Genomic DNA, 25,540 nt, shown 5'->3' with positions numbered 1-25,540 from the left:
GCTAAGAAATGACATATTTGGTTTTGCAGAAAATGAAAAAACCAGTTGCCCCCTGTTTGACCATTTGGTGGGGACATTCTTTTTTTTTTTTGTTTATAAATACCTTTTCTTTATATTTATTCCATTTTAATGTGATTTTTTATAGCAAACTTATATTAATATTTAAGATGATATTAATTGATAGATATAGTAGAATTTTTATACAGAAAAATTGAAATCGACAAACTTATTATGATGAAGGTAGGTGAAAAAGGTGATGAAATAAATAAATACATAAAATGATTATCTTTTCTTTGATTTTATCAAAGTCAGGTTAATGGATATTTAGAATTTTGAAATTTCATATTCGAGTAAATCATGTGTGTTTTACTTATAATTTCTATTTCTTTTTACAATAAAAATTATATATTTAGATAAGTTTTATAAAATTTATGCTTTTGGTCAATAGCTAAATCAAACATTTTATAGTAGGAATAGTTAGACTTTGGTCAACGGTGTTCACCGCCTCAAATGTGGTTTGAATTTAAATCGTGTTAGTTGCATTGGTTGTTCGAGTTTTACCCTATGATTGTAATTCACCAAAAAAAAATGAAAAATTAGCAAGTTGAGATGTATAAGGTCAATACTTTTTCATGTTATTATTAACTTTAATTAATACTTGGTATTAACTTAAATCACACATCTTCCGCACTAGAATCATAAAACCTTAATGTGGGTCTTTATAGCGAATTTACTGTTTTTACATATCTTGAAAAAGACTCCAAAAATTTTCTCATAATGATGAAAAATGATCACCAAACAACATACTTAAAATAAGAATGAAAGGGCAATAATGTAAGAAAGAAATGAGAGAGTAGGGCAAAATGGTGGTTTCATTGTTCTTGTTCATGTACATGATTAAAAGCAACAAAATCTAGCTGTTGGTTGGTAAGCAGTCACCATTTCCAAACACTAAAATACCCCCTTTTTTTTTTGTTTCAAAATTTTGTAGTATAAAAAACAAAGTATTTTGAGCTGGTGGGTATCTCATTTCTCCCACAATATGCGTTACAATTTTTCATATTTTCGTCTTTTTACGCATTTTATAATGTGCGTTACCAAACTACCTTTATATATATATATATTAATAAATTTGATATATTAATAGTTTAGGTTGATTGAGTCTTAACTCGATTAGTATAGGTATTGTCATCAATATAGGAATATGTAAGTTTGAGTGTTCTGAAGCTAGGAGCGAAGCAAAAAAATATTTTTAAGGGGTGGAAGTTAAATTATAATTTTTACGATAGTAAAAATATAATTTTACCATTTTAATAGCTTATATCTTTATAATTTTTAAAGTATTAAATTAAAAATTTATCATTTTTAGGGGGTCAAAATGTAATTTTATTTTTACTAATTTAAAATTTTAAAAATTCTAAAGAGTCTAAATGAAAAAAAATTTATTTTAAGGGGGGCGGGACCCTACCAACCCCTGTATTCGCACCTAACTTCTATTTATGAGTTAAAGAAGAGTTATATTTCAATTTAAATATTGTCTCAAAAAGAATAGATAAGATTAGGAAAAAAAATAATTTAGGGTTATATGAATTTTAAATTATGGTGGTGCATGATATTATGCCAAAATTTATGGAGCGCTTCATATAATAAAAAGTTGCCAACCCCATCCATTAATGATACTGGGTATGGGAAACTTTTATCTTAAGCTTTTAACCTTTTTTTTTTATAATTGTTTAAGGGTTTTTATTTTGACTTTTAGTCTTACAAGTCTTGTTATTCATAGAATCAATTGTTTAGGTTTAGCACAGAATTTTTGGTAGATCAGAAAAAAAAAACCCATTAAATTAGAGAAATAATAATTATAATTTTATCGAGGTTAAATTATAGAAACAACTCAATTTTCTTTAGATTTTAAGTATAAATTTTATGGAGGAAAAAAATAAGGTTAAGTGAATTTATTTTTCATTTAAAGGTATTATCCGACTGGATTTCAAATATAAGAGAATCAAAAGTTGAACCCTCATTTAGAGAAATTCGCATCACTTCATTAATGATTTTGGGTATCGAAAACTTTTTATCTTGCTTTTAGCTTTTGATGATTGTTTAAGGTTTTAATGTTTTGGAATTGGGATTAAACCTTTTTACTCTTACAAATCTAATCATTAATTAGCAAATAACTTTTGGTGGATAAAAAGGAAAAAAAGTCATCAAATTATAGAAATAATAATGTAATTCTGAATTTTTATTCTTTTTGACAAATTAGCTCTTTTAGTTTAATTGAGGTTAAAATTTATCATGAGCCCATGAAATTTTTGAAAATTTGAGATTTGGTCCTTGTGCTTTTATTATCAAGAATTTAGTCCTTTTACTTTTCAGATTTTATAATTCAGGTCTAACTGTTAGCATTATTAATTTTATTTGTTAGATTTGTTGTAGTATTTTGATAAATAAATAAAAAAAACTCACTTCATAGCTATGTAATTAAAAAGAAAATGTGATTGTAAACAATGTTTTCAAAACCTGAAAGTAAAAGGATTAAATTCTTGAGAATAAAAATACAAAACTAAATTCTGAAATTTTGTAAATTGCAAGAGCTTCCAACATATTTTAACTTTTAATTTATCAAAACATGATCTCGTCCTTCATGAATATTGAAAGTTAAGGTGAGTTTGGAGCGGTGGTGCGGTGCGGTGCGGTACGGTGCGGTACAATGCGGTGCGGTATAATACGTTTAGCTTACTTTTTATCTCACGCTATAGTATTACTATATTATCTAATCTCACCGTCACTGTTGTTTTTATACTAACCACAGATAAACGCACCGCCCATCCAAACTCACCCTTAGTCTAATTACCAATGAACACATAAATTTAAAAAACAATAATAATCACTCTAGTTGGTTTTGGAGTGAAGTGAGTGAGATTGAGTGGTCCCTTGGTAGCATTGCTAAGGCTAGAGAGGAACCAAGTGCCTGCCAGTGGTCCAACGGTACGTTTTCGAGTGAATAAATTAAAACGTGTACATTTGTTAGATATTGATTATAGTATGTACATGATTAATGATTTACCTACCTCCATTTAAACATGTTTAGTTTAATTAATGTAAGAATACATTACAATCAGAACAAGATTAATCACCAGGTTTTACAACTGTATGTATAAATATTTAAGTTTCATTATTATAAATATACACTTGAACATAGGGGATACATAATAAATTAGTACAAAAAGGTCCCTAGCCAACTGTTGTTAGTATCATAACTAGAAACCAATCTCGAGGAAATCCAACTTTTTAAAAAAATTGAGTGAATTAAAGCTTAATTTCAACTTAATCCCTCGCATGCTAAATAAGTCAAAGAGGGGTTGATAAATATAGGGTTATCAAATGATTGAACTATTATTTTATAAAGGGTTTGCTAGGGCTATGGTGCATAGGCAGGCAGTAGGGTGGCTAGGAAATCTGCAAGTGAACATGAAACAATATCTCAAAATTTGGAACATGTGGCTTAGAAGTAACATTTGGACATCTTGTTGTAGATTTATGTCATGTGCCTACCCTGGTGTCAACTACTAATAATTGTTTAGCTCCATTTTGTACTACTAATCATAAAATATTTCAGCAGCTATTAATGACAAATTAAACAAAACATATGATTATTTGAAGATCATGATTAAAGAACATGGATTTTTTTTTACAGTTATAGCAAGGGAAAATCACATGTATAAAAGAATAGGATGTTAATTACGTATTAGTATTGTAATTAGTTTGTAGAGGTATTAATTGGTAAAACTGTACATTTATGGTTAAATATGAATCATGTCAATGAGCAGCTAAAAGTAACACATATAGGTAGATTGGAAACAGGATCAAGGGGTGGTGCATACAAAAATATATGCATTGTATGCATGCATGCGTGCATGTAATGAGTGAAGTGAACTCCAAAGAGTTTTATTCAAAGAAGCAGTTGTCCAATTTGTTCTGTTTTAAGAAAATTTCAATTATCAATCACAAAAGCTACCAATTGCCACAAGATTTCCATAAAAATATGATTACGTAAAAAACAACATTTAGATTATAACATATAAAAGACAATGAACAAAATTTTCTTACCCGGTCAATTCCTACCCTCAATTCCCTTGGTGTCTTGCTTCTGGCATCATTTACCAGCTTTAGATTCACTCTGATGCTAAAAGGAGGTGGGAAAATTGTTCATCCATTCATTCGGAGTGAGGCATGCCTCATCCATTATTGATGAAAGGCATGGGTTCCAAGGGATCGATCTTCCGGCACATAATTAAACAAACATTCAGAATGCAATACCATGAGATTCTGAATAAACCAGGTAAGGCAGGAATCACTTAGATAACTTCTTTTTCCGAGGTTTGAACTTTTTCATTTTTATGGAATCTTTCTCGGTTGGGCTATCCTCGTTTAGCAAATGCTCATAATCTTCAAGACTTGCAAAGGGAGAAGCTGAAGTCTTTTTACCAGATTTTCTTTTCCTTTTTCTTTGATGAAACTCATCCTCACCATCACTAAGATCATCTGCATCTCCAATAGCAATGGCATCATCACCATCGTCATTGATACTATCAGTGCCAGCATCAACATCAAAGCCCTCTCCATCAGTATCGTCTGAGGGTATGTCCATCTCTGCATCACTGGCATCACCTATCAAGTCATCATCATCTTCATTGGCAACATTGTCTAGATCATCATAATCATAGTCCCCGTCTGCATCAAGAGAGGGATTGGCCGAATCCAATATATTCTCAATCTCTTCGTTATCACTGTCATCACCACCATCCACATAATCATCATCCACATCATTGCCACCAACATCAAACAATTCTTCAGCAGCTTCTCCCTCTGCAGCTTTCTTCTTCTTCTTCTTTGGTTTCTTCAAGGAATTCATTTTGTTCATATAAAATTTGTGGAAGACAAGATCTTCTGGGGGAACATCTGTTTCAGCTAATGACAGAATCTCTTGTCCAATCAAATAGTTGTTCATATCAAGCTGAGGAAACAGAAAAATATGTCAGCAAAAATTTCAAATTATTCACAGCAGGGTACTTCCACCATAGAGCTACTTCAATCAATCAATAGCATGGCACAGAAACTAGAAAGTTCCTCAAAGCGACTGAAACCTCAAAATCAAAGCAAAACGACTTTGAGAAGATAAAGCTAACCTTTTTAGCAGGCTCAATTTGGGATCCACCATGCCATGAGCTTGCTTTAGGTTTCTTTTCCATGAACTTGTCCAGAAAAGCGGTAAGTGATAGGTCATTCAATGGGTTTCCATTGTAAACAATATTGGCCCCAGACAGAAGGGTTGCAGCCATGGTGGCAACTGAAGGGTGAACATGGGTTGAAAGTACCATCAGCTCCCACCAGCTTGCACGATCTGCATTGCTGTTGAGACAGTCATACACACGCAGTCCCACAAAATCATCATTGAAAACCCAACAAGATAAAGAAGAAAATCAATGATAAAATCCCGGTGCAATTTATATAATGAAAATTAATAAAAAGAAGCCAATAAACCATGTTAAGTGTTCTACGGTTTCTCCCTTGATTCACAGAAAACTCTTACTTTCTTAAGAATCAGAATGATAATGATGCCAATTTATACAAAGATCACTTGGTCAGTCAAGCATACTAGGATTTAAGCAGTGTAACTGTATGAAACACCACAAGCTGGAAAAAGATGAAAGAAAAGATACCTATACGAAGGTTCCCTGTGCCTGGGATCATATCCTCCGGGCAAGAAAGGCTTGGCAGTGGATTTTGGAGATGTTAATGCATTTTGATTGGATATTATTTTGGGCTCCTGGTGATGTTGATCCTTTGGAGTCTCTCTTATAAACAACTCTTTCTCATCTTCAGAAATGTCGTCATCAGAATAAGAGGATGGCAAAACACCTTCATCTTCTGAAGAATAACTATCAGAGTTGGCAGCTTCACCACCACAGATATCATGATTATTTTCTTCTTTCTTTGATGCCAAGCTAGGTTCAGAGGCAGTTTCCTCTACAATATCTTCAAAATGTTCCAGATCTTCATCAACTGACTCATTCTGGAGCATCATATTCCTGAACAGAAAAAGCAATCTTGTCAGAAGAGAAAAAAACTTCTAAACATGACAAAATATGGTGCAAGGCCATCTAAATGAAACCAGCCTTACCATAATTGTGGCCTTGCTTTGAGAACTTCTGATATAAGAAAAAGGCAGCCACAAGCATATTGGGGTGGTTGTTGAAGTGCAACCTAGGAGATGCTCAAATTGTTAATTTCAAAGATGGTAGACACCCCAAAAGCTATAGAAATCAGACAACACCTGGTTCATTTGTAGAACCAGTATAAATTCAAATTGCTAAAAGTTTGTAGATAGATGTCTACTTAAATCTCTAGAAATCAGACAACATCTAGTTCATTCACAGAATAAATGCTATACAAACTCAAAAAATAACATCACAAGAAACTGAACAAAGATTAAAACTGCTAAGCAAAAATAAGAACTGTCTTGTTCTATAGCTATCAATATCCTGCCCCACTTCTTGTCAACAAGCAAATACCACAGGCAATTCAGGAATATATCAGAAAATTACGAAAATCATTTATGACAATTGTAGCCAACAAGGCTAGAAAGATAATAATTATACTAGCATGAATTCCCATACAACATCCGCTCATGCACTAAAAAATGTTGGTTATGAAATGAACAGTAATTCTAAGTGTTGGCATTATATGCATTCCTTCAAAGCATCAACTAACCAAAGGAGTAAGCGAAGAGAGTGTGCAACGCATTGCTTACCTGCAATATACGTTTTGAAAAGGCAGACACGCGTTTCAAATTGACATCGCTTTTCATGGCTCTCAGAAGAAGTCCAATAAACATTTCCGCCTGAAAAGATATGCCATGTAAATTTAAGAATTCCTTTTTTCAACTAATAGAATCCACAAAAGCATCTGTACAGTAATATAGTACTCAGTAAATAGTGATTCCGTTTCAATGAGTAACAATCAAAAACAAGCTTTACAATCATGTTCCACACAATTACAAAATGCTTTTGCGGAAACATCTATTTCCAAAATTCTTATATATAGAAACATGTCTTCTCTAGAGCCATAAAATCCAATAAGCATTAGACCACAAACATATTGCATTTAAACAAAATTTAACCAAATCTCAACTTCACTTGCCTTGGATGAATTCATAGCAGCAGGAAGTAAGAGTTTTGAGTATAAAGCCCGGTAAAATCGGTCACTGACAACCTGATTCTTTGATGAGATTTTATCAAGAAGCATTAGCGCTTGAACTCCAACATTAAAGTTCTTGGAATGAACCTGAAAATTGTCCATGTTGACATCCAAGATCAAGATTATGATAAATCACTTCAACAAGCAGCAACAAAACATCTATCCACATGTTCTAGCCGAATAATAATAACAAATAAGTGTCATATTGTGCCTACCAGTTGGAAGAGAATTGGTGTTTCTATATCAACTATGTCATCAGCTTCATTACTTGAAACATAAGGAAATGCTCTATTAACTCCCTGCAGATATGCAAAAGGAGAAATCAAGGAAGTTTGATAAAGTTGCAAATCTTTTTCAAATCATGAACAATAACTTCCACACAGACAATACTGACCATAAGAAGAGCAGACAGAAGCCTTGAATCCAGTTCAACATGTGATTCCCCACTACCTTTTCTTTTGTTCTCCTTAGACTTATGTGTACTTTTTACTGCTTTGTTGCTTTTGTCATCCACTGGCTGACCTTTTTCTGCCTCAGAAATCAATACCTGCAATTGTGAAATATAAAATCTATTATTTTCACAAAATCACTAACTGGACTACAAACACACGTCTAGGAAAAAATATTAAAACTATATCCAAGTAATTAGTTAAATTTGAGTAAGAAACAGGAAATGCAGCCATACAAACAAAATTCTGTAATTAAATAGAAACCCACACATACCTTAAAAAGTGCAAAGTATACCTCTATCAAACGTTTGGCTACCCTTGGCCCGTCTCCTTTGTGGCTCAAACGAATTTGGCTCAAAAAATTGACCTGTACATGAAAAAGGACATATTAGCAAGTTCCCAGCTAAGTCCAATGAAAAAATGAATTGCATAATAATTTTGATTAATGGAGTTCAGAATAGTGACAAGCAATTCATCTGATACAGACATCAAGCTCTAATTATCAGAAGCAATTCCAAAAAAAAATGCCAGCAATAGGGCATTTATATCAAGTCAAGTCAAAGCAAAATATATTGCTCTAAGAAATATGTCCAATAATTGTTTAAAAAATACAAAATACTTGCTTTAAAAAAAACTTTCTGAAGAACCTACTATGGTTTAAAAAAGAGATGATATGTTCTCCCTCAATGGATGATTTGAAGTAACATGAAAACCCCATTCACTAATTAGCAATATTTCTTGATTCAATATACTGAATAAGTAAATATGATGCTACACAGGTAGAAAAGAATGTATAGTACAATATTTATAATATTTTATTAGCAAGAACTGGATGGACATACAGCATGGTACTTGGCACGTAGTCCTAGATGAGGCCGAAAAAGAAAAGTATCCACTTCATGAATAACCACAGCCTGCCAAAACAGAAAAACTCTTAGCATAAGTATAATGCTATATGCAACACTAACATGTGCAAGAATATCTTAAAATTTTCTTCAGATCCCTGTACAGGAAATAACACAATTGATAATTCCAGTGCTTTCATTTCAACAAGTTCAAAAATTTTGGTCCTACAATTACATCTGCCGTTACTTCTCTAGACAAGAGGCAAGGCAATTGCTCTCATAGACCGCAATATCAATGATAAGATAAAAATTAGCTAGTTTTGAAATATCTCCCACTTCAAAGCAAAACTCTCACCTATAACTTGGTATGGATAATGAAACAATGAAATACAGTACAGATGACCAAAAACACAAAGTTAACAGAGCTTATACCTTCATATTAGGGTGATCTGATAGCAGGTTTGATAAATAATAGTCAGCATTTGATGCACCGTTATTTTGAGGATCTCCAAGCTGTAGATAACCAAAACATGATGAAACAAAATTATTACCGCTTAAAAAGCTGGTACACTGTATAGGCTTCAATAAAGGAAAGTTTTAGTGTTCAAGTAATTTAGTATCAACTTACTTTGTTTACTAACGAAGATAGAAGCTTGCGTTCTTGCTCTGGTTTGCTCTTTAGCAGTACATACATGGTCTGCAAATAAAAAAAGGTTGAGACATTTGTATTTTAACCTGATGGAAACAAGAATGCAAAGAGAATAAACATTTCCAACTACTCATATTAGGATATTGGATTTCATTCCCTGAAGCAAAACCTTGACCAAGCAAAACTCAAATCAAGATGCTCTAGACTGATCTATGATCTATTTTCAATTCAACGAAGTTCAAATGCATCCGATCAACTTAAACTACCATGTAAAATAGGAATTCCAACAAAAAGCAATCAACAAAAGGTCAAAAAGCTTCGAGGATTGCACAAGTTACACAGGAAAACTCATTTTAGTCAATCATCCACAAAAAGAGAGATCTGCTTATGATCACAAGAAATGCATAGATTTAGCAGATAAGAAAAACCTTTAGTGCCTTGTCTTTCAGAGCCGGTAACATATCTCTTGATGCCTCTTCGAGTGCAACGACAAAACGTTCATACCTAAAAAAGTTATTCAAACGTGTAAGAGATGAATTTATTTGACTAAAGTAGAGGTGTCAATCAAGCAGATCAAGTCACTTCAGGTTGTATCATTCTGATTTGAAGAAAATTTGAGTTGTTTTACCTTTGGATTATCTTGAGTTCAGACCATTTCAGGTCAGGCCTTTTTGGTTTCACACTCTAATTATTATGTTTGTCTCAGTCATTAGTACAATTTGTTGAGTTAGAAAATCAAATTAGTTAATAATTTTGAGGTAGACTTTGGATAGCTCATTTTGGATCATTTTGACAAGTTAACTCGGATTCATGGTACAATTTAAGTTGTTAACTTAATTATGGTCAAATTACATTAGATTAGGTTTCAATTTAGAATGGGCTGAGCAAATTTTGGGGTTTTGAGTTAGTTTTAACCATTCTGGACTGAAAGAGCAGTAAGTTTTTTCTCACATCTTCTGTTATTAACAAGTGCAGGCAAGCTGTGCACATACAAAAATAAACCTTAATCAACTAATGCTTGCATGGCCAGACTGGAAGCCTACTGATAGGAATCATAAACCATGTATATGCCTAAATTAATTTATTGAATTCTCAGTTTCAAGGACCATACAACTGCAACAAGGTATTAAAAAAAAAAGTTAAAATACCTCTGCTTCAAGCAGTCTTCCCAATACCAGAAAAGTAGAAGGGAATAGCCATCTTTTGTCTCTGGAAGCTCATCAACAGGACGCTGTATAAGTGTTTTCAGCTTTCGATCAGGCAATAACCTGAAATAATTTAAGTGAGTAATGAGTAAATTGGGAAAGTACATGAAATTTACAAGAACCATCAAATCTGCAGTGACCTCCTAAAATCTTCACATCTTCCACAAGTGCATGACCCATGATTCATGTCTGTAATGTCATTATCTCGGAAGCCTATTAAAGAATAGCTACCACAGAAGGAGGTCACTAATCTTGGGCACAACTTAGCACATAAAAGCTCTTATACCTCCTTACCGATAATATTCACTCTATCCTAAAGCACATGAACTACATGGATGTATGATTGAAAAGAAACTCAAGGAGAAAGAAAGAGGATTAGGCATGCATGGGCAGGGAGGGGATAGAGAATGCTCACTTTGAAATAAAAAGTTCTTTCAAAGCTTCAAATCCAGTAAATGCATATCGTTTTCCTACTTTTGATGTTACTAACCCTGCAACAGCAAAGAAGTCCATTTGAACAATAGCATTTCAGAAAATGGGGGAACTATCCAGGGTGAATCAAATGCATGTAACAATATTTATGCAGAGCAACACATTTTGCAAATTGTACATTACTCAAACTAATCAAAAGATTTCTGAACTTGCAACATTCAACATGTAAAACTAAACCCATTGCCACAAATCAAATTCAATGAAAAACTGAATTAGCAAACATAGTCATAAAAAAAGGCTCGTGCAAAAAGTAGTACAATATTTAGCTTTCAACAGCAAGCAAAAGCCTAAGAACATTCCTCATTTTGCAAGCAAACGCAACCAAAACTTCATTATATAAGCATAAATTCGGAAATGGCTACAAACATAAATTAAACGCATTAGAACCATAAAGTCAACAATCAATAGTTTCCCAACTACTAAAAAACTTAATAACAACAGGAAAAAAAAAAGGAAAATAATCATACCCAATAGCCCATCAAGTGACTTCAAATTAGCAACAGGATTATCCGCAACCACAAATGAAAAAGCAGAAACTTTATCAGCAGCCGTCCCTGACCTCTGACTAGCCAACACCATCTTCATATCCCCAGACTTCCCTTTCGATAATTCGTAATCTTTCGCGTACTGCCACATCAATCTTTCCCCAAGTTCCATCTTCTTCTCCACCAATCTCTTCAATTCCTCCACATTTCTAACATTTACAGCCTTTTTCCCCTTCCCCTCCTCTCCAAACAATTTCTTCTCCAGCTCCGACTCATCCTCGTACCATAAACTTAAAGCACTCGCTTTCACCAATGGCAAAGCTGGAAAATTCTTAAACTTATCAGGATCTCTAGAAAACCTATTCCTCTTATTGCTGTCATCAAGTGACAAAACGGGAGGCTTGTTGGGCTTTGGTCTTTGGTTGTTTTTCGTGTTTTTATCAGTTTTGGGGGTCTGGTTATTGCTAGGTTTCTTTTCAAGTTGTGAGTTCTGTTTTGGGGTTTTGGGGGGCTTTGGAGGTTTAAGGGGACCAGCTTTCCTAAAATCGACATCGTTGAAGCCGGAATAAGGGAGAGAAGAATCGGCGGAGAAGCCAAGAGAGGAAGCAAATGAGGCTATATCAGATTTCAGTAGCTCTACGTCCTGTGCGGTTTTCGAGTTCGACATCTTTGCTTTACGGCTTCTAACAGTGAAAAGAGAATCTAGGATATACAGGGGTTTAGGGTTTAAAACAATGGAGAAGATGGAAAATCAATTAAAGACTTGTTCTCGGGCGGGTCGGGTTGCGGGTTGAAATATTGCAATTGTATTATTAGTAATATGCAGCCACTAACAATGTATTTATCGAGTTTGTCACGAATTTTTATAGAGGTGTTGGATTCAGCCCTAAAAATGGTGCAACTTAATATAGGTACAATTTAATAAATAAATATCTGTAAATTAATAATAAATATATAATATTTAAATAATAACAATAAAATAGTAGTAATATAATAGTGAATTAGTAGTAAAATAGTGAAAAAACAACAAGAAAAAATAAAAGAAAAAAATAGTAATTTTTTTGCATAATAGGGTTGGACCTGGCTAGGACCGAAAAAGACTTACTCAAGTGTTAGCCTATTTTTTAAACGAGCCTTATTTTTTTTATCTAAATTTATTTTTAAAACTTATATTTTTACTCAAATACTCTCACTTTTCAAGTAGGCCTTCATGACGAAATGGGTAACTTAGTCCACAGATAGGTCTATTACTCGATACTTGATATTTCATTGAATTAAGTTATAAATAGAATTTTAATTGAATTGGGTTTATTAATCAATTGAAATTATAATATATATTTACGAGTGGGGATTTGATATTGAATTGAATTAAGTTATAAATAGAATTGGGTTTATTAATCAATTAAAATAGCTTTTAATTGAGTGGAATTTGATATTTAATTGAATTAAGTTATAAATAGAATTTTAATTGAATTGGGCCTTTCTTCGAGTTTTTCATTTCGGCATTATTGGGCTTTGAGTCCTATTTATTGGAAAAATAGGAAGAAACAACTAGGACAGTAGTGTCATTGCACATAACTAGGGTTACTTCGAAACTCTACTTTATAAATAACTTCAAAACAGGTATTCAGCCCTCTCACCATTGCCTCTTTTGCTTTCTTCTCTTTCTTCTCCATATTTTCCTCTGTGGAGAACCCATCCCCCTCCTTTAGGGTTTAGCAGTTAAAAAGAGAAAAACAAAAGTATGGCGACCGCCACTGTCCCCGCCGCCGTAAGGCAGCTTTCTCCTAAAGAAGCCGACATCCAAATGATGTTGGCCGCCGAAGTCCATCTCGGTACCAAAAACTGTGACTTCCAAATGGAGCGTTACGTCTTCAAGCGTCGCAATGACGGTAAATTTTCCCCTTTTTTTTTCCTTTTCCTTTATCTGTTTCAATGTTGGGTTTTTTTTCCTGCTTTTTGGATTTGATTTGTTTTCTTATTTGGTGTTATGAGTTTTGATGTTCTTTGTTTTATCTGATTAGTATAGTATGTATATTTATAGAGATCTGAGATCTGTTGAATGCGTTGCTTTTAGTTTTTTCATGTTCTCAATTTATATGTTAAAATATCTTGTATGTTTACGGAATATATCTTACACCTGCAACTTTATTTAGCTTTTCTGATGAAATTTAGCTTGTCACGTTTCGTACTCCGTAGAATAATATGTACAATTGATTGGAACACGAGGTTATTGATGATAACATAGCTTTTTATTTGGCTTTTTTGTATTTAGACTATTTTTTGCTTATATAAATAGTAATTTGTTCATTATATGCCGGTTTTCCTAGTAGTTTATTTTTGCTATTGATGACACGATGGTTCAGATTAATTGACTTCAGAGAAGGATCTTAATAACACCATGAATTATCTTAATCTATTTGGTTATAAGCTAAAAGTTATGTATGTTTTAATCTGTTTTTAACGAGTAAATTATCTCTGTTTTTGTCATTGATAGGAATCTACATCATCAACCTTGGCAAGACCTGGGAGAAACTTCAACTTGCTGCTCGTGTTATTGTTGCTATTGAGAACCCTCAGGACATCATTGTCCAATCTGCAAGGCCCTATGGTCAGAGAGCTGTACTGAAGTTTGCACAGTACACTGGTTGTCATGCAATTGCTGGAAGGCACACTCCTGGTACCTTCACTAACCAGCTCCAGACATCGTTCAGTGAACCTCGTCTTCTTATCCTCACAGATCCCAGGACTGACCACCAGGTAATTTTACTATATGGTTGAACTGTGCTGAATTTTATGGTGTTCCAATAAACAATAAGTTAATGAAAATGGTTTTGGATTTAGCTAACACTTGAGTGTATTTATCTTGTAGCCCATCAAGGAAGCAGCTCTTGGAAACATTCCAACCATTGCTTTTTGTGATACTGACTCACCAATGCGATATGTTGACATTGGTATCCCTGCCAATAACAAGGGAAAGCACAGCATTGGTTGCCTTTTCTGGCTGTTAGCTAGAATGGTTCTTCAGATGCGTGGAACGATTGCTCCTGGACAGAAATGGGATGTCATGGTAAAAGAGCACCACCATTATGTTGTGATTTTGATGTTTCTGAGATTTGCACATTCTTATGCGTGATTTGCATGTATGCAGGTTGATCTATTCTTCTACAGGGAGCCTGAGGAAGCTAAACAGCAAGAAGAGGAGGAAGCAATCGCTGCTCCTGATTATGGACTCCCTGCTGCTGATTATGGAATGGGTGCTTTAGCAGCTGACCAATGGCCCGCACAAATAGGTGATCAATGGTCTGCTGATATGGTTCAGGCACCTATCTCTGGTGTCCCTGCTGGTAACTGGGGTGATCAAGGCAAGTTGTTGAAGAATTCTTTGTACATATTATTTAATTTACATGTTGTTGATTGTTGCCTTTACTTAATTAACTTTGGAATTTCAAATGCAGTTGCAGTTGCCGTTACTTCCGATGTGTGGGATGCTGCAGCTCCTCCAGCACAAACCCCTGGTGCTCCTATCGATGTGTCGGCCCCTGCTGCTACTGGCTGGGAATGAGAGGGATTTATTATGATTTTGACAAAAAATGTTTTGGTTTGCTTTTAAAATATGAGCTATGTCGAACAATGGAATTGTGTGTTCTGGCACGATTTAGTTAAATAGTTTTTTTTTATAGACATTATTTAGGGATTTTTGTTATTTTTGTTTTGGAATCAAAAGTGATGAATTTATTGTTATATGCGGCAATGGTTTCTTGATATCAGAAATATGCTTTGCGTTTCTTCCTACTGCATAAGTTAGTCTTCTCGTGGGAATTTTTTAAAAAATTATAGTTATCTGTTTTCGTAAGTATATTATTTTGGTCAAATAGAGTTAAATTTAAGTATTTAATGTTTATTGTAATATTGTTTATGTACTTTCAATTATAAAAGCCAATGAAATTGAATATTAGTCCCAGCTATGTTCAAACTTGAATATCAGTTTTCCCTCTTAAAGTGTTATTTTTTCTCAAATTTTCAATTATGCTTAAATGTCTAGCTAAATTGGCTAACATCTGAAATTTGTTATTTTATTTAATTTTTTACGATAACTATTCAGTTTGTTTCTATGTAAAATTGGATTCAATGTATTTTTACTATTTTATTTTTGTAAAATGTCTTATTAAATATTTAGTTTTTTCTGTTCACTGTTATATTTGCATACTTGACGTGAACATCAGGTTAAATTATTTTCTATTACATTATTTATTTATTAAATATTTTTTATAAATTTTTATAAATTTTCAATTTAATTTTTTCATATCAAGTTTAATATTCACTAATTAATTATGTTAAGTTAATTTTCGTTTTTGTTACACTTTAATTATATAATTTATTTCAGTATATTGATTCACATATTAAATTTCTATGTATTTCATTCACATATTTTTTCAAGTTTAACAATTTAGTCATTATCATAAAAATTTTATATTTTTCCATAATTTCACTTTTACAACACTTTATGCGTATTTCATATCTGATAACACATTCATTAAACTTTTATCATAAGTTCCTTGTTCACATATTAAATTTTTTCACAATTTTTGTATTTTTTCCAATTTAGTCCCTATTGTCATGTAATCTATTTTTTACCATATAAGCACTTTAATAAAATATTTTTATAATATTTTATTTCACAAATTTTCATGTATATCATTTCTCTTGTTTAAATTATAAATTTCAAAAAAATTACAATTTAATCCTTAACATTATGAAAGTTAATTATTAACTATAATTTCTCCTTGAGGTCACTTTGTAATCAATTCACTACTTATCATAAATCTCAAATGTATGTTTGTTTCATTAAAAATAACTTTTATAAAATATTTTCAAAAAATTTACCAAATAATAGAAAATATTTTATACTGATCCATCTAAAGTTCTAAACACGAAAAAATATTAATTTTTTTCCTGAAAAGCTAATTATTTTCTAAAAATTATTTTTAAAAAGTCATATTTAGTGAAACAAATGAGATATCCGGTAACTTGTATGGTTGCAGAAACTACCTTCAATTAATTGTATTGTTATACTATAAATTATGTAGCGAATTTAATAATGGATAACTTTTATTTTATTTATTTTGGTCTTGAATTGTTATATACAAATGAGGTGTTGAATTGTTGATTAAGATTTGAGTCCTTGAGACTCGAAATTGAAGCATAATTAAGATAAGTGGATCTTCGTCCCATCTTATACATGTATTATGTAAGAATTTTATCCGATTATTTTCTGTTCATCTATCGTGCTATATATAAGGTTAATTGTACATTGTATTATTAGAATATGTACTAGCAAACTATATTTTTAATCCTCTCAAAAATGATCTCAATTAAAGGCTGCCAGTGAAGTCTAGCAGATCCTAACAACTGAAATTGAAATTATTCTAATCGAGCTATTGTCTCCCAATAGGTCAAAAAAAATGAAGATACATTTGTGAATGTGCATCATGTACTTTGAAAAAAAAGTTGAAAAGAGTAATAAGGAAATACAGGCATAACAAAATGTTGAAGCTCTCAATCAGACCAGACGGGCATTCTATCTATTTCTGAAATATATACAACCTTAAGAACTTGGAAGCCTATATTGGGTGCTTTTTTTAATCCTTTTCTTTGTAGATTGAGGCCGTCAGAGAGCTCCAAAAATGAATTAGCAGCTACGGTATTGGTACCCATTTACAACAGCTAAAATTTAATTGCTTTTTCCCCCTCCCATACGGTGTGATATCAGGTACCCCCACTTACCTCTTGTAAATCTTCAGCCACTTATTTTGATTTTGAAATCAACTCACATCCTTCGGATGGATTCAATTTGGCTGTAATTGCAGTTTAAATAAATTCTACTCATGGAACTACAACTACTGGCAAGTAAACTTTACTGGAATAAGCAAATCTCCATGCGTTACCCAATTCACAAAGCTCTCCGAATATTCATCCATAAGACCATTACAAGTCACTTCAGACGCACTTCGCTCTCCTACCTAAGCAAAACAAGAAACAAAAAATTGTTTTCGACTATTAGGATTTGGGAAAAATAAAATGGATGAAAGAAACTCAAAAATTAGCAACTCTAACCCTAGTTAACTATTTGTATTTACTGCCTGCCTGGACGTGTGCGCCAAATTCAAGGAATGAATGATCTCTTGGTGGTCAGAGGGGAGGATGGAGTTGGGAATATATATATAAGGATGATGAACCTCTTAGACATAACTGATAGGGTGCAATAATTTGTTTCAACAACAAAGTACTAACCTTTATGTTTGAACCAGACTCACTTGGAGATGTGGTCATGCCAGTTTTTAGTTCAGCACCGATATTTTCAGAGGATAGGCCAGCGGCAGACCTGCAGCTACAAGCAAATTGGGTGAGAAAATTGTTATTTCAGAATTTTCAGAATCTAGCATTGCTGCGAAACAAATGTTGTGGTGAAAAGAAAAGTCGTTTATATCAAAGTCAATTTTCAACCCCAGAAACACTAAAATCCCAACTCTTTTGGTATGGATCTTCATTGAAAAGCTAAATTGTTTTACTCGTTTAGCATTGTTTTAATCTCAAAAGTTGTACCAAAATCAATACTAACTGTGACGCAAGTAGTTGAAGGCTGTAATCAAATTAACACAACTTTTAATCTCAAAAAGTTGTACCAATATCAATGCTAACTGGGACGCAAGTAGTAGAAGGCTGTGATCAAATCAATTTTTGGGATGACAGTACTAACTGAGAACTTAAAAAGGAAACATAATTATTAGTGGCAAAAGGATCAATGATTTCAGAGTGCTTTTTAAAGTAAAGTTTACTGAAGGTGACTTTTAGCTACCTGTCATACACATCATCATCACATGAATTTCCTGATGAAGAAAGCCAGTCCATATCAAAATTGGTACAATTACATTCACCTCCGTTTTCGTAACATATGCGATTACTTCCAAGAAACTGGTCCTCAATCTCTCCAAAAAGTTGCCTACAAGACATTCTTGGAGTAAACCTAGAAAACCAGTAAATTTTAGGCATGTGAGTCAGCAGATGAAGTCTCTGAATCAGTTTTAAATAATTCAAATGAAAATGATCTGTTATCAAAGCTCCACAATACAAACACTTACAGATTTAAAAATCTTAAGATGTTGGCATCTTTAAGAGCCAACCTTGCTATAAACCTCTAGAAGGGGCTATACCCACAACAGTAATTTGAAAACTTGGAAAACAAGAAACAGTTAGTACCCACCTGGAATAAGAAATGCCATAAGCTGGCATTTCATGAGTGGACTCTGAAATAGCTTCGCCTCTATTTTCAGACTCCTGTCTAACATTTGAAGCACTCATGGGAGAGTCAGTTCCACAAAGGATGTTGCCATCAGACATTGATCTTTTAATAGATGCCCTACAGATATTTGAATGTGACTGTGGTTATTGCAAGAAAAGTTTGATTTACCATGTTAACATGGGATCAGTAAACAACAGGTCAAAAAAATTTATTACCTATCCTAAAACAAAGAAATGAGAGTATGATATTGCTATTCAAGAACAACTTTCTCTTCCTGATTGGTTAAAATCCAAAAAATTTGTTCATTCACAATCAACCATAAACAGTGCTTAGCATATGCATATCATATCTTGAACTTTGACAATATGTAGTCTCAGAAAAACCAATGGAACTAGAAATTTGGTATAAAATATATAAGCAATTTGGACACTCGATATACCTTGCATCCTCGTTAAGAAGATTAGGGCCATGCCTTCCAACGCTGTAGTGTTGGTCTGAATCCAACTCCCATAGTGCTGGTTTACCCTGTTGTGGCTGAAAGTGACCCAAGAACCTGAATAGGATAATGCCAAATTCTAGGAGTGTTATTAAGGTGGGTTAGTGGCATGGGAGAGAGTCCTCATTGCACTGGACCCTCCCTGCTACCAAGCACATTATCATAAATGTGACAACTGCAATTTGCACAAAACTACAAGCATTTCCTGTCATAAGCTATAGTAACTTGTTTTTAACTTACAAATTAATTGCACTTTGCTTCTCTGCATCCATGTATGCGTTGCTATAGTAACGTTGCAAAGTTCTAAATAACTCCTGCGACTGAGTTGCTGCTTGCCATTGACCTCTTCTTTGACAAAATATCTGTTTGATATGACCAATACAGATTAATGAAATGTACTCGGGACCTAATACTTTAAGGTTTTAGTACATGGAAGGGCAGATACTAGTAAGCTCTCTCGTCATGATACTGAGCAAGCAACTCCATGTTACTACCACAAGGTTTCAAGGTTGACTATGCCATTTATTAAATTTGATAAAGAAATTTATTATTATTATTTTCATTAATTTCTTTTGAGATAATTATTGAAGCTCCCTAAATCTCTCAAGAGGATTACCTTGTTGTGTGCTGCAGAGCCACCATATTGTAGAGCAAGTGTGTCACCCATTTTTTCATAAACTCCCATTAAATCTTCGGCCAAAGGACTACTTTGGTCAATAGTTTGGGATTCTGTGAACCCCATAGCATGGAGCTGGCGCCCAAGAGCCATCAATCCATAGGCATATTGGGCAACATTAGTACGATCTAGACAGTCGATGCAGTTGGTTCTAAGGACTCCAGTCTGGAACATGGGGAGCTTTACATTCTCAGTAGAACTCTGATTATCACTACCAACATCTATTTCCAACTTCTCACCATCATCACTTTTGTCACAAGGGATCTGAGCAAAGTGCTCATCATTTTGCCTGCAAAAGATTTACAAACAAAGTAGTATAAGTAGTTAAACGCAAATAATTGGAAAAAGTTTCAGTAAAACAAATCAACCAGAACAGATAATATTTTATCAACAAACGGCTATATTGTTCAAGGAAAAAGTAAATGCAAGAGAAAACAAATAGCATCATTAGTTACATGTGCAAATATGATGTGCATTCTAGCAATAATTAGTCATGAAAGAGTGGGCAGATCAAAAAGATATTCTTTCATCAAATAACTAGTAGAAAAAGAGATTAGGAAGTTTACAAGTTTATATTAGACTTATTACAAAGACAGAATACAGCATCATAAAAATATGATCAAATCCTATATTACTTACAGTACGCAAGTTAAATCCAACAACCCCTCCGGTCTACAAATTGGTGTTACTTGACAGTAAAAGATACCCGTCAAGTTTAATGCATAATCAGCTACTCTGCCTAGAAGTTCCAACACATTTGTAGCTCTGCAAAAATGATAAAGCTCTATTAAGTCAACCATCTTTTAAAAGATTCATAAGCAAGAATTTTGTATATGCAAGTGAAGTAGGGACAAAGAAGTACTTTCTGGAGTGTCTGTTTATGTCCCAGTGAAGAAACCTCAGACGGTTCTCCTTGGTTAAACTTTTATTGATATATCTGATGGCATTAGCAAACTCTGAACGAAGAATAGTTTCCCGAGGTTTCTTCTCACATCTCTGTTAATCACCAGAAGAGAAAGCAGAATGAATCAGGCAACATTGCAAATAGAATAACATCACAAACTTTATGGAAACTTATGAACAGTCAGCCAAGGCCTACCTTTATCAAATTCAATATGATTATTGGATTTCCATATCTCCTTGCAAGATTTTCAAAATGTAGTTTTGTGGCCTCATAAGTTGGATCCTTCTTTGATACTGGAAACAAGAGGTGAAATTAAGAAAATGCACAGTAATTACCACGTAAAACTAAAGATTATGGCTCTCATTATGTTATTCAATAAGAAAGTATTCATACATATGATGTCAGGTTTCAAATTCAAGCGAGAAGTTTCTTGGGACCAGAAAAGTGGGATGGAGCCTCTATTCTGCACGACAGAACTTATTTGTGTGGGGCATCCTTCGGGAACATCTTCAAACACAATTTGTTCCGTCTCAACATCATTTGCTACTCTACCTTTCTCATTCACACCACGTTTTAAATATCTATGCAGCAGAAACAAAATCAGAAAATGAGACATGTCTGAACCAAGATCAGCAACAAAAGTAGGTGAAAGAAAAGTTCATCCATAATATGATAAGAGCAAAACAGACCAGAAATTGAAAATATTGGTCAAATCACAAAGCATCTAACAATGGAAATTAGCATGAAGCTGATTTTCCTAATGACTTGTGGACCAAAATAAAAATGGTTAAGGGTAGTTATAACAAATGCAGCAGATATTTCAATCAATAGCTTGTCAAGTATCTAAACCTTGTTCCAGCATAATGTCGAGAACGCCTAGCAATGAGAGTTAACTTAACATCCCTGCCAGATACAGAAAGCTTGACCTGGAAAGCAAGGGAACAGGGGTTAGATCAAACCTTTAACTGCTTTAGTTACTTCAGTTTAACACATTTAGCAAAAGCCTTATGGGTTAGTTTTGCTTATTTATGATCCTCAAGATCATTGACAAAAGAATTTCACTCAATAAAATAGAACCAAAGAAATTATGAATCTGAATGTCCCACACCAAAAAGCTCCACAACTATTGAAAATGCTAAAAAAGATCCAAGCTTATCTAGATTGTTGCAAAACATGTTTTAAGCCTAAACGAAATACAGAATCTGAAACAAAATAAAGTAGCTACTTCAACTTAACATATCAGATTAATGAATAGGAAGAACCTTTAGTGCATTATACCTGCTTGAAAAAGCCATACACCAGTGCAACAGTCCACAGAGTATTCTTGAGATTATTCCGAATTCCTCGAGTTAAGAACTCATTCCAGACAAACATTGTTTCATAGTTTAATAGTCCTGTCTCGTTCTTGCATAAATTTCTTTGAAGGCTATGCATGACATTGTATGAGTAGCTGAAAAAGAAGTCCTTTGTAAGATCCACTGAGCACAGGAGCTTCTTGTATCTATTTCAACAATGGCAAAGAAGAAAGAAAGAAAAAGGCAATCCACGTTAACACATGTTTAGTTATTAGATGAATTACTAACAATGATAACACTGCATAAGCTACAATTTAACCAGGAAATTAAATAGAAAGATAGTAATTTTCCCCCAGAAACCCTGATGATACCTTGTCTCAGTCAACATGTAATACTAATATCACACGGCAATGAAGTTAGCCCCTGTACGCATGCAGGAAATGAACTGGCAATAGCCTCTACAAATAGTATTAACTAAGATGCTAGATTAAACTGGTACAAGCTGACTTAATTGGTTCAACCAAGAAAAGTAAGCATAAAAGAAAGAAGGTATTGAACCAGAGAAGTGATTAAATAAGTTCAAATTGCATGGGCCACATCAATAATAAGACAAGAAGGGTGTATCACCAAAATGGCACAGAGATTACCTCCAAACCATGGAACTCTTCTACTTTAAAAGATAATTACAGAAATCAAATTGTTGTCCCAAAGAACATAAATAATTGAGAAGATAAAATAACCACAACATAACACAATTCCATTTAAATACAAATGGACAATGAAAACTTGAGGCGCTAATCTCATATATTTCCTTATAAGTACTGAGGACAGATTACATATAGACGCAGAATTGACAAAAGACCTTTTTTCATTCTTAGAATAAGCCATATTTGACTGGACAGGAGAACTGCCAATCGTTATCATCTGGGTCTTGGAAATGGCATAGATGGTATGGCCACAAATTGCACCAATCTTCCTTCGTTTTGTAATCAGCAGCATGTAATGAGGTCCCAAAAATTTTACAAACCCTAAATTAATGAGAGAAAATCATTAGGTCATACTGAAAATGACAGAGAGGGGAAGGTGGAGAACCTGAGTGATATTACGTACCAATGATTCCATAACAAGCTGTAACAAATTTAAGTCCGCCTGTGGACCTGTTTCCTTCATGTATCCGTCTTAACAGATCATAGCATTCAATTTCTGGGTATGTGGTGGAATCTTGAAGAACAGTTAGTTCAGAAGGATCTAATCGATCAATCTTTAATATCCTACAAAGAGTTCCGCCCTTGTCTCTTCCAACCATATAGAAGTTCTGTTATACCAGGAATATACAAATGTTCCTTTAATATTATGTAATGGAGATGGAAACCGCGTAATAATAGCTCAAAGAATTTGGGGGCGGGAGAGTGAAAAGAAACTTAAAACAAAAGCAGCAGCAACAACACTCCTATCAGCATCATAGAGGGAAACAGGAAAATATATATCTTATAAATGTAGAACTTGCTCCAAGCATAAGGACTATTTCTACAGAAGTAGCTCCAAGCACATAAACAGTCACTGCCCATGATCTCAGGAGTAATGAACCGCTTTATGAGATTAAAACCAAGAAAAAAGAAACAGTAACACTTCATCAGAGTTGAATCCATTTAAAGAGAATATTATGAACCTATTCATTACGTAAAGACTTTCTCCTGCTAAGCTGAATTCAGAATACTAAAAGCTTTGAGTGATACGTGTTGAATATAAAAAGAATTTTGAAATGCAAATTCAACCAAATCGCTCCTTAGAATAACAAGCCAAAAAAAGAGGTTGACAACAGAAGCTAAACCGCAATCAGACTTCCTATTGCCAATTACCAGTTCAATACGCATTCAAAAGCCAAAAAAAAATCTCAGTCAAACTAACAAATACAATTTAAAGAACAAGTAAATCAAGATCTCGGCAATTATAACCAAACTCACAAAAGAAATAATAAACCCATAGATAAATACAATCAAAACCCATAGATAAATACAATCAAACTTTAAAAAAAGAGAAAGAAAAAAAATCAACCATCCCAACACCAAGCTAACCATTGAGAAAAACAGAGCAAATCACAGAGCAGCTACCAGTTAAAGCTGAAAATCAAATACACTCAAATTACATATATGACGATTTAGTTAAAAAATCGCCAAAAAGATTAAACAGCCGCAGGGAAAAAAAAGCAAAAGAAAAAAAAATCATAGCGTGATAAACATATAAGCAACTACAATGATGAAATTCAAATCCTTAAACCAACAGCCCGTATACACAAGCATACGAATATATGAAGCAAAACGAGTATGTATATACGACAGGCAGAGGAAAAATACCGAGCGAGTCTCGTAGAGTCTGAATTTCTGCAAATAACAAGGATTCGGATCTTGTCCACCATCACTGCAATTCTCGGCTGCCATTAGCTTTTCGGATCCCGTGTTCCCCGAGCCTCAAAGCTCGGGTTCACTCAAGATACAGATCACCGAAGAACGACGGAAGGGAAAAAAAAAAAAAAAAACCTCTCTCGATTTACAAAAATTAATCTATCTATATATATAATATATGCCGGTAAAAGCGTAGAAAATTATAAATAAAAATAAGCGTCACAAATTCACAATTCACAGTCCAACCTGAACAACAAAAAAACAGCTATGGAAAAAAAAACTAAATAAATAAGAAATAAAGATAGTATGAATCTGCGAGAAAACGGCGCGTCTTGTTGAAGAGGAGGAGGGAGAGATAGAGCAGAAGAAGAAGCAGAAGAGAAACGTACAGCTAATGGAGAATGGGAGACCACAAAAATAAAACCAAAAAATAATAATATAATGTGCAACTCTAAATAAATATTTTTTTCTAAATATAAAAAAATATAAATTTCGAGGTAAGTGCTGTTTTAACTTTCTAATTAATTTTTTTCAATATAGCAATCGTCCACAGTAACTTGCGTTTTGAATGTGATATTGTTTTTTTTTTCCGCTAATGATTGGTTTGACTCGGATGTATATGACTCGGACATATGGTCGTTTTGACTCGGTTGAACCGCTCGCGTGGATGAATCTGGTGTATGCCAGCCTACTGATTCAAAGTTAAGATCTTCAGATCACCAGGTTTTTAATTATTCTAAAAATAAATTAGCATGATAAAAGTAGTTTATTTTTTATTTTTATTACAAAATTAAATTAGTTATTTAATCTTATTAATAAATTAGCTTTTTCTTATAAATCTATTCTTAAACATGTTTGGTGATTAGATTAGATTAGTTTTTTTAGTACTTAATGTTGAAATTCTTAAATTGATTTTCTTTTAAAAATAAATTTATATTTGAAATAAATTATTTTTTAAAAAATATATATTTAAATTATCATATTTAACCTTAGTCCAAAACTTATGAAAAATAACATAAAATATTATTTTATACTATTAACATTAAGAAAAAAATTAATAAATTGACGTGTTTTTTTTA

The 25,540-nt window shown here is 33.3% G+C and overlaps 3 protein-coding genes across 6 annotated transcripts; 1 reads left to right on the top strand and 2 right to left on the bottom strand.

The window, feature by feature from the left end:
• Positions 1–3,927: 3,927 nt before the first annotated feature.
• LOC107897453 (CCAAT/enhancer-binding protein zeta) lies at positions 3,928–12,191 on the bottom strand. 2 transcript variants are annotated; one of them, XM_016822921.2, is made up of 16 exons: positions 11,368–12,191; positions 10,824–10,899; positions 10,352–10,471; positions 9,632–9,707; positions 9,183–9,251; positions 8,987–9,067; positions 8,552–8,623; positions 7,984–8,076; positions 7,655–7,807; positions 7,476–7,559; positions 7,204–7,347; positions 6,815–6,904; positions 6,185–6,267; positions 5,724–6,092; positions 5,190–5,412; positions 3,928–5,017 (listed from the first exon to the last, which is right to left on the bottom strand). In XM_016822921.2, exons 1-16 carry the CDS (start codon positions 12,050–12,052, stop codon positions 4,355–4,357), a joined length of 3,081 nt encoding a protein of 1,026 aa, XP_016678410.1. In that variant the 5' UTR covers positions 12,053–12,191; the 3' UTR covers positions 3,928–4,354. The 2 variants fall into 2 exon arrangements, with proteins under 2 accessions (XP_016678410.1, XP_016678411.1); XM_016822922.2 differs by having other exon boundaries at positions 8,005–8,076.
• Positions 12,192–12,938: 747 nt separating this feature from the next.
• LOC107897454 (40S ribosomal protein SA) lies at positions 12,939–15,129 on the top strand. Its single transcript, XM_016822923.2, has 5 exons — positions 12,939–13,277; positions 13,883–14,145; positions 14,258–14,455; positions 14,537–14,750; positions 14,844–15,129. The coding sequence occupies exons 1-5, from the start codon at positions 13,130–13,132 to the stop codon at positions 14,948–14,950; spliced, it is 930 nt and encodes a 309-aa protein (XP_016678412.1). The 5' UTR covers positions 12,939–13,129; the 3' UTR covers positions 14,951–15,129.
• A 1,627-nt stretch (positions 15,130–16,756) lies between these two features.
• On the bottom strand, positions 16,757–24,990 carry LOC107895738 (phosphoinositide phosphatase SAC2). 3 transcript variants are annotated; one of them, XM_016820970.2, is made up of 16 exons: positions 24,414–24,990; positions 23,170–23,374; positions 22,922–23,087; positions 22,043–22,265; positions 21,614–21,690; positions 21,158–21,345; positions 20,960–21,057; positions 20,723–20,856; positions 20,500–20,625; positions 19,801–20,149; positions 19,425–19,546; positions 19,128–19,241; positions 18,650–18,805; positions 18,245–18,412; positions 17,680–17,776; positions 16,757–17,408 (listed from the first exon to the last, which is right to left on the bottom strand). In XM_016820970.2, exons 1-16 carry the CDS (start codon positions 24,495–24,497, stop codon positions 17,286–17,288), a joined length of 2,430 nt encoding a protein of 809 aa, XP_016676459.2. In that variant the 5' UTR covers positions 24,498–24,990; the 3' UTR covers positions 16,757–17,285. The 3 variants fall into 3 exon arrangements, with proteins under 3 accessions (XP_016676459.2, XP_040935604.1, XP_040935605.1); XM_041079670.1 differs by having other exon boundaries at positions 17,680–17,770; positions 24,414–24,887; XM_041079671.1 differs by lacking the exons at positions 22,922–23,087; positions 23,170–23,374 and having other exon boundaries at positions 24,414–24,881.
• Between the last annotated feature and the right edge of the window lie 550 nt (positions 24,991–25,540).

Source organism: Gossypium hirsutum, chromosome A10 (assembly GCF_007990345.1).
Source record: "Gossypium hirsutum isolate 1008001.06 chromosome A10, Gossypium_hirsutum_v2.1, whole genome shotgun sequence".
Taxonomy (NCBI): Eukaryota; Viridiplantae; Streptophyta; class Magnoliopsida; order Malvales; family Malvaceae; genus Gossypium; species Gossypium hirsutum.
This window is presented reverse-complemented; position numbering and strand designations above follow the sequence as displayed.

Coding starts and splice junctions, on each gene's coding strand:
- LOC107897454 (XM_016822923.2), top strand. CDS start 13,130: ATGGCGACCGCCACTGTCCCCGCCGCCGTAAGGCAGCTTTCTCCTAAA. Junction 13,278..13,882: donor CTTCAAGCGTCGCAATGACG/GTAAATTTTCCC, acceptor TGTCATTGATAG/GAATCTACATCATCAACCTT. Junction 14,146..14,257: donor ATCCCAGGACTGACCACCAG/GTAATTTTACTA, acceptor TTTATCTTGTAG/CCCATCAAGGAAGCAGCTCT.
- LOC107895738 (XM_016820970.2), bottom strand. CDS start 24,497: ATGGCAGCCGAGAATTGCAGTGATGGTGGACAAGATCCGAATCCTTGT. Junction 21,346..21,613: donor CGACATTATGCTGGAACAAG/GTTTAGATACTT, acceptor TCTGCTGCATAG/ATATTTAAAACGTGGTGTGA. Junction 20,626..20,722: donor ATAAACAGACACTCCAGAAA/GTACTTCTTTGT, acceptor TCATTTTTGCAG/AGCTACAAATGTGTTGGAAC.
- LOC107897453 (XM_016822921.2), bottom strand. CDS start 12,052: ATGTCGAACTCGAAAACCGCACAGGACGTAGAGCTACTGAAATCTGAT. Junction 8,077..8,551: donor TACGTGCCAAGTACCATGCT/GTATGTCCATCC, acceptor TTTCATGTACAG/GTCAATTTTTTGAGCCAAAT. Junction 5,413..5,723: donor CACAGGGAACCTTCGTATAG/GTATCTTTTCTT, acceptor CTGTCTCAACAG/CAATGCAGATCGTGCAAGCT.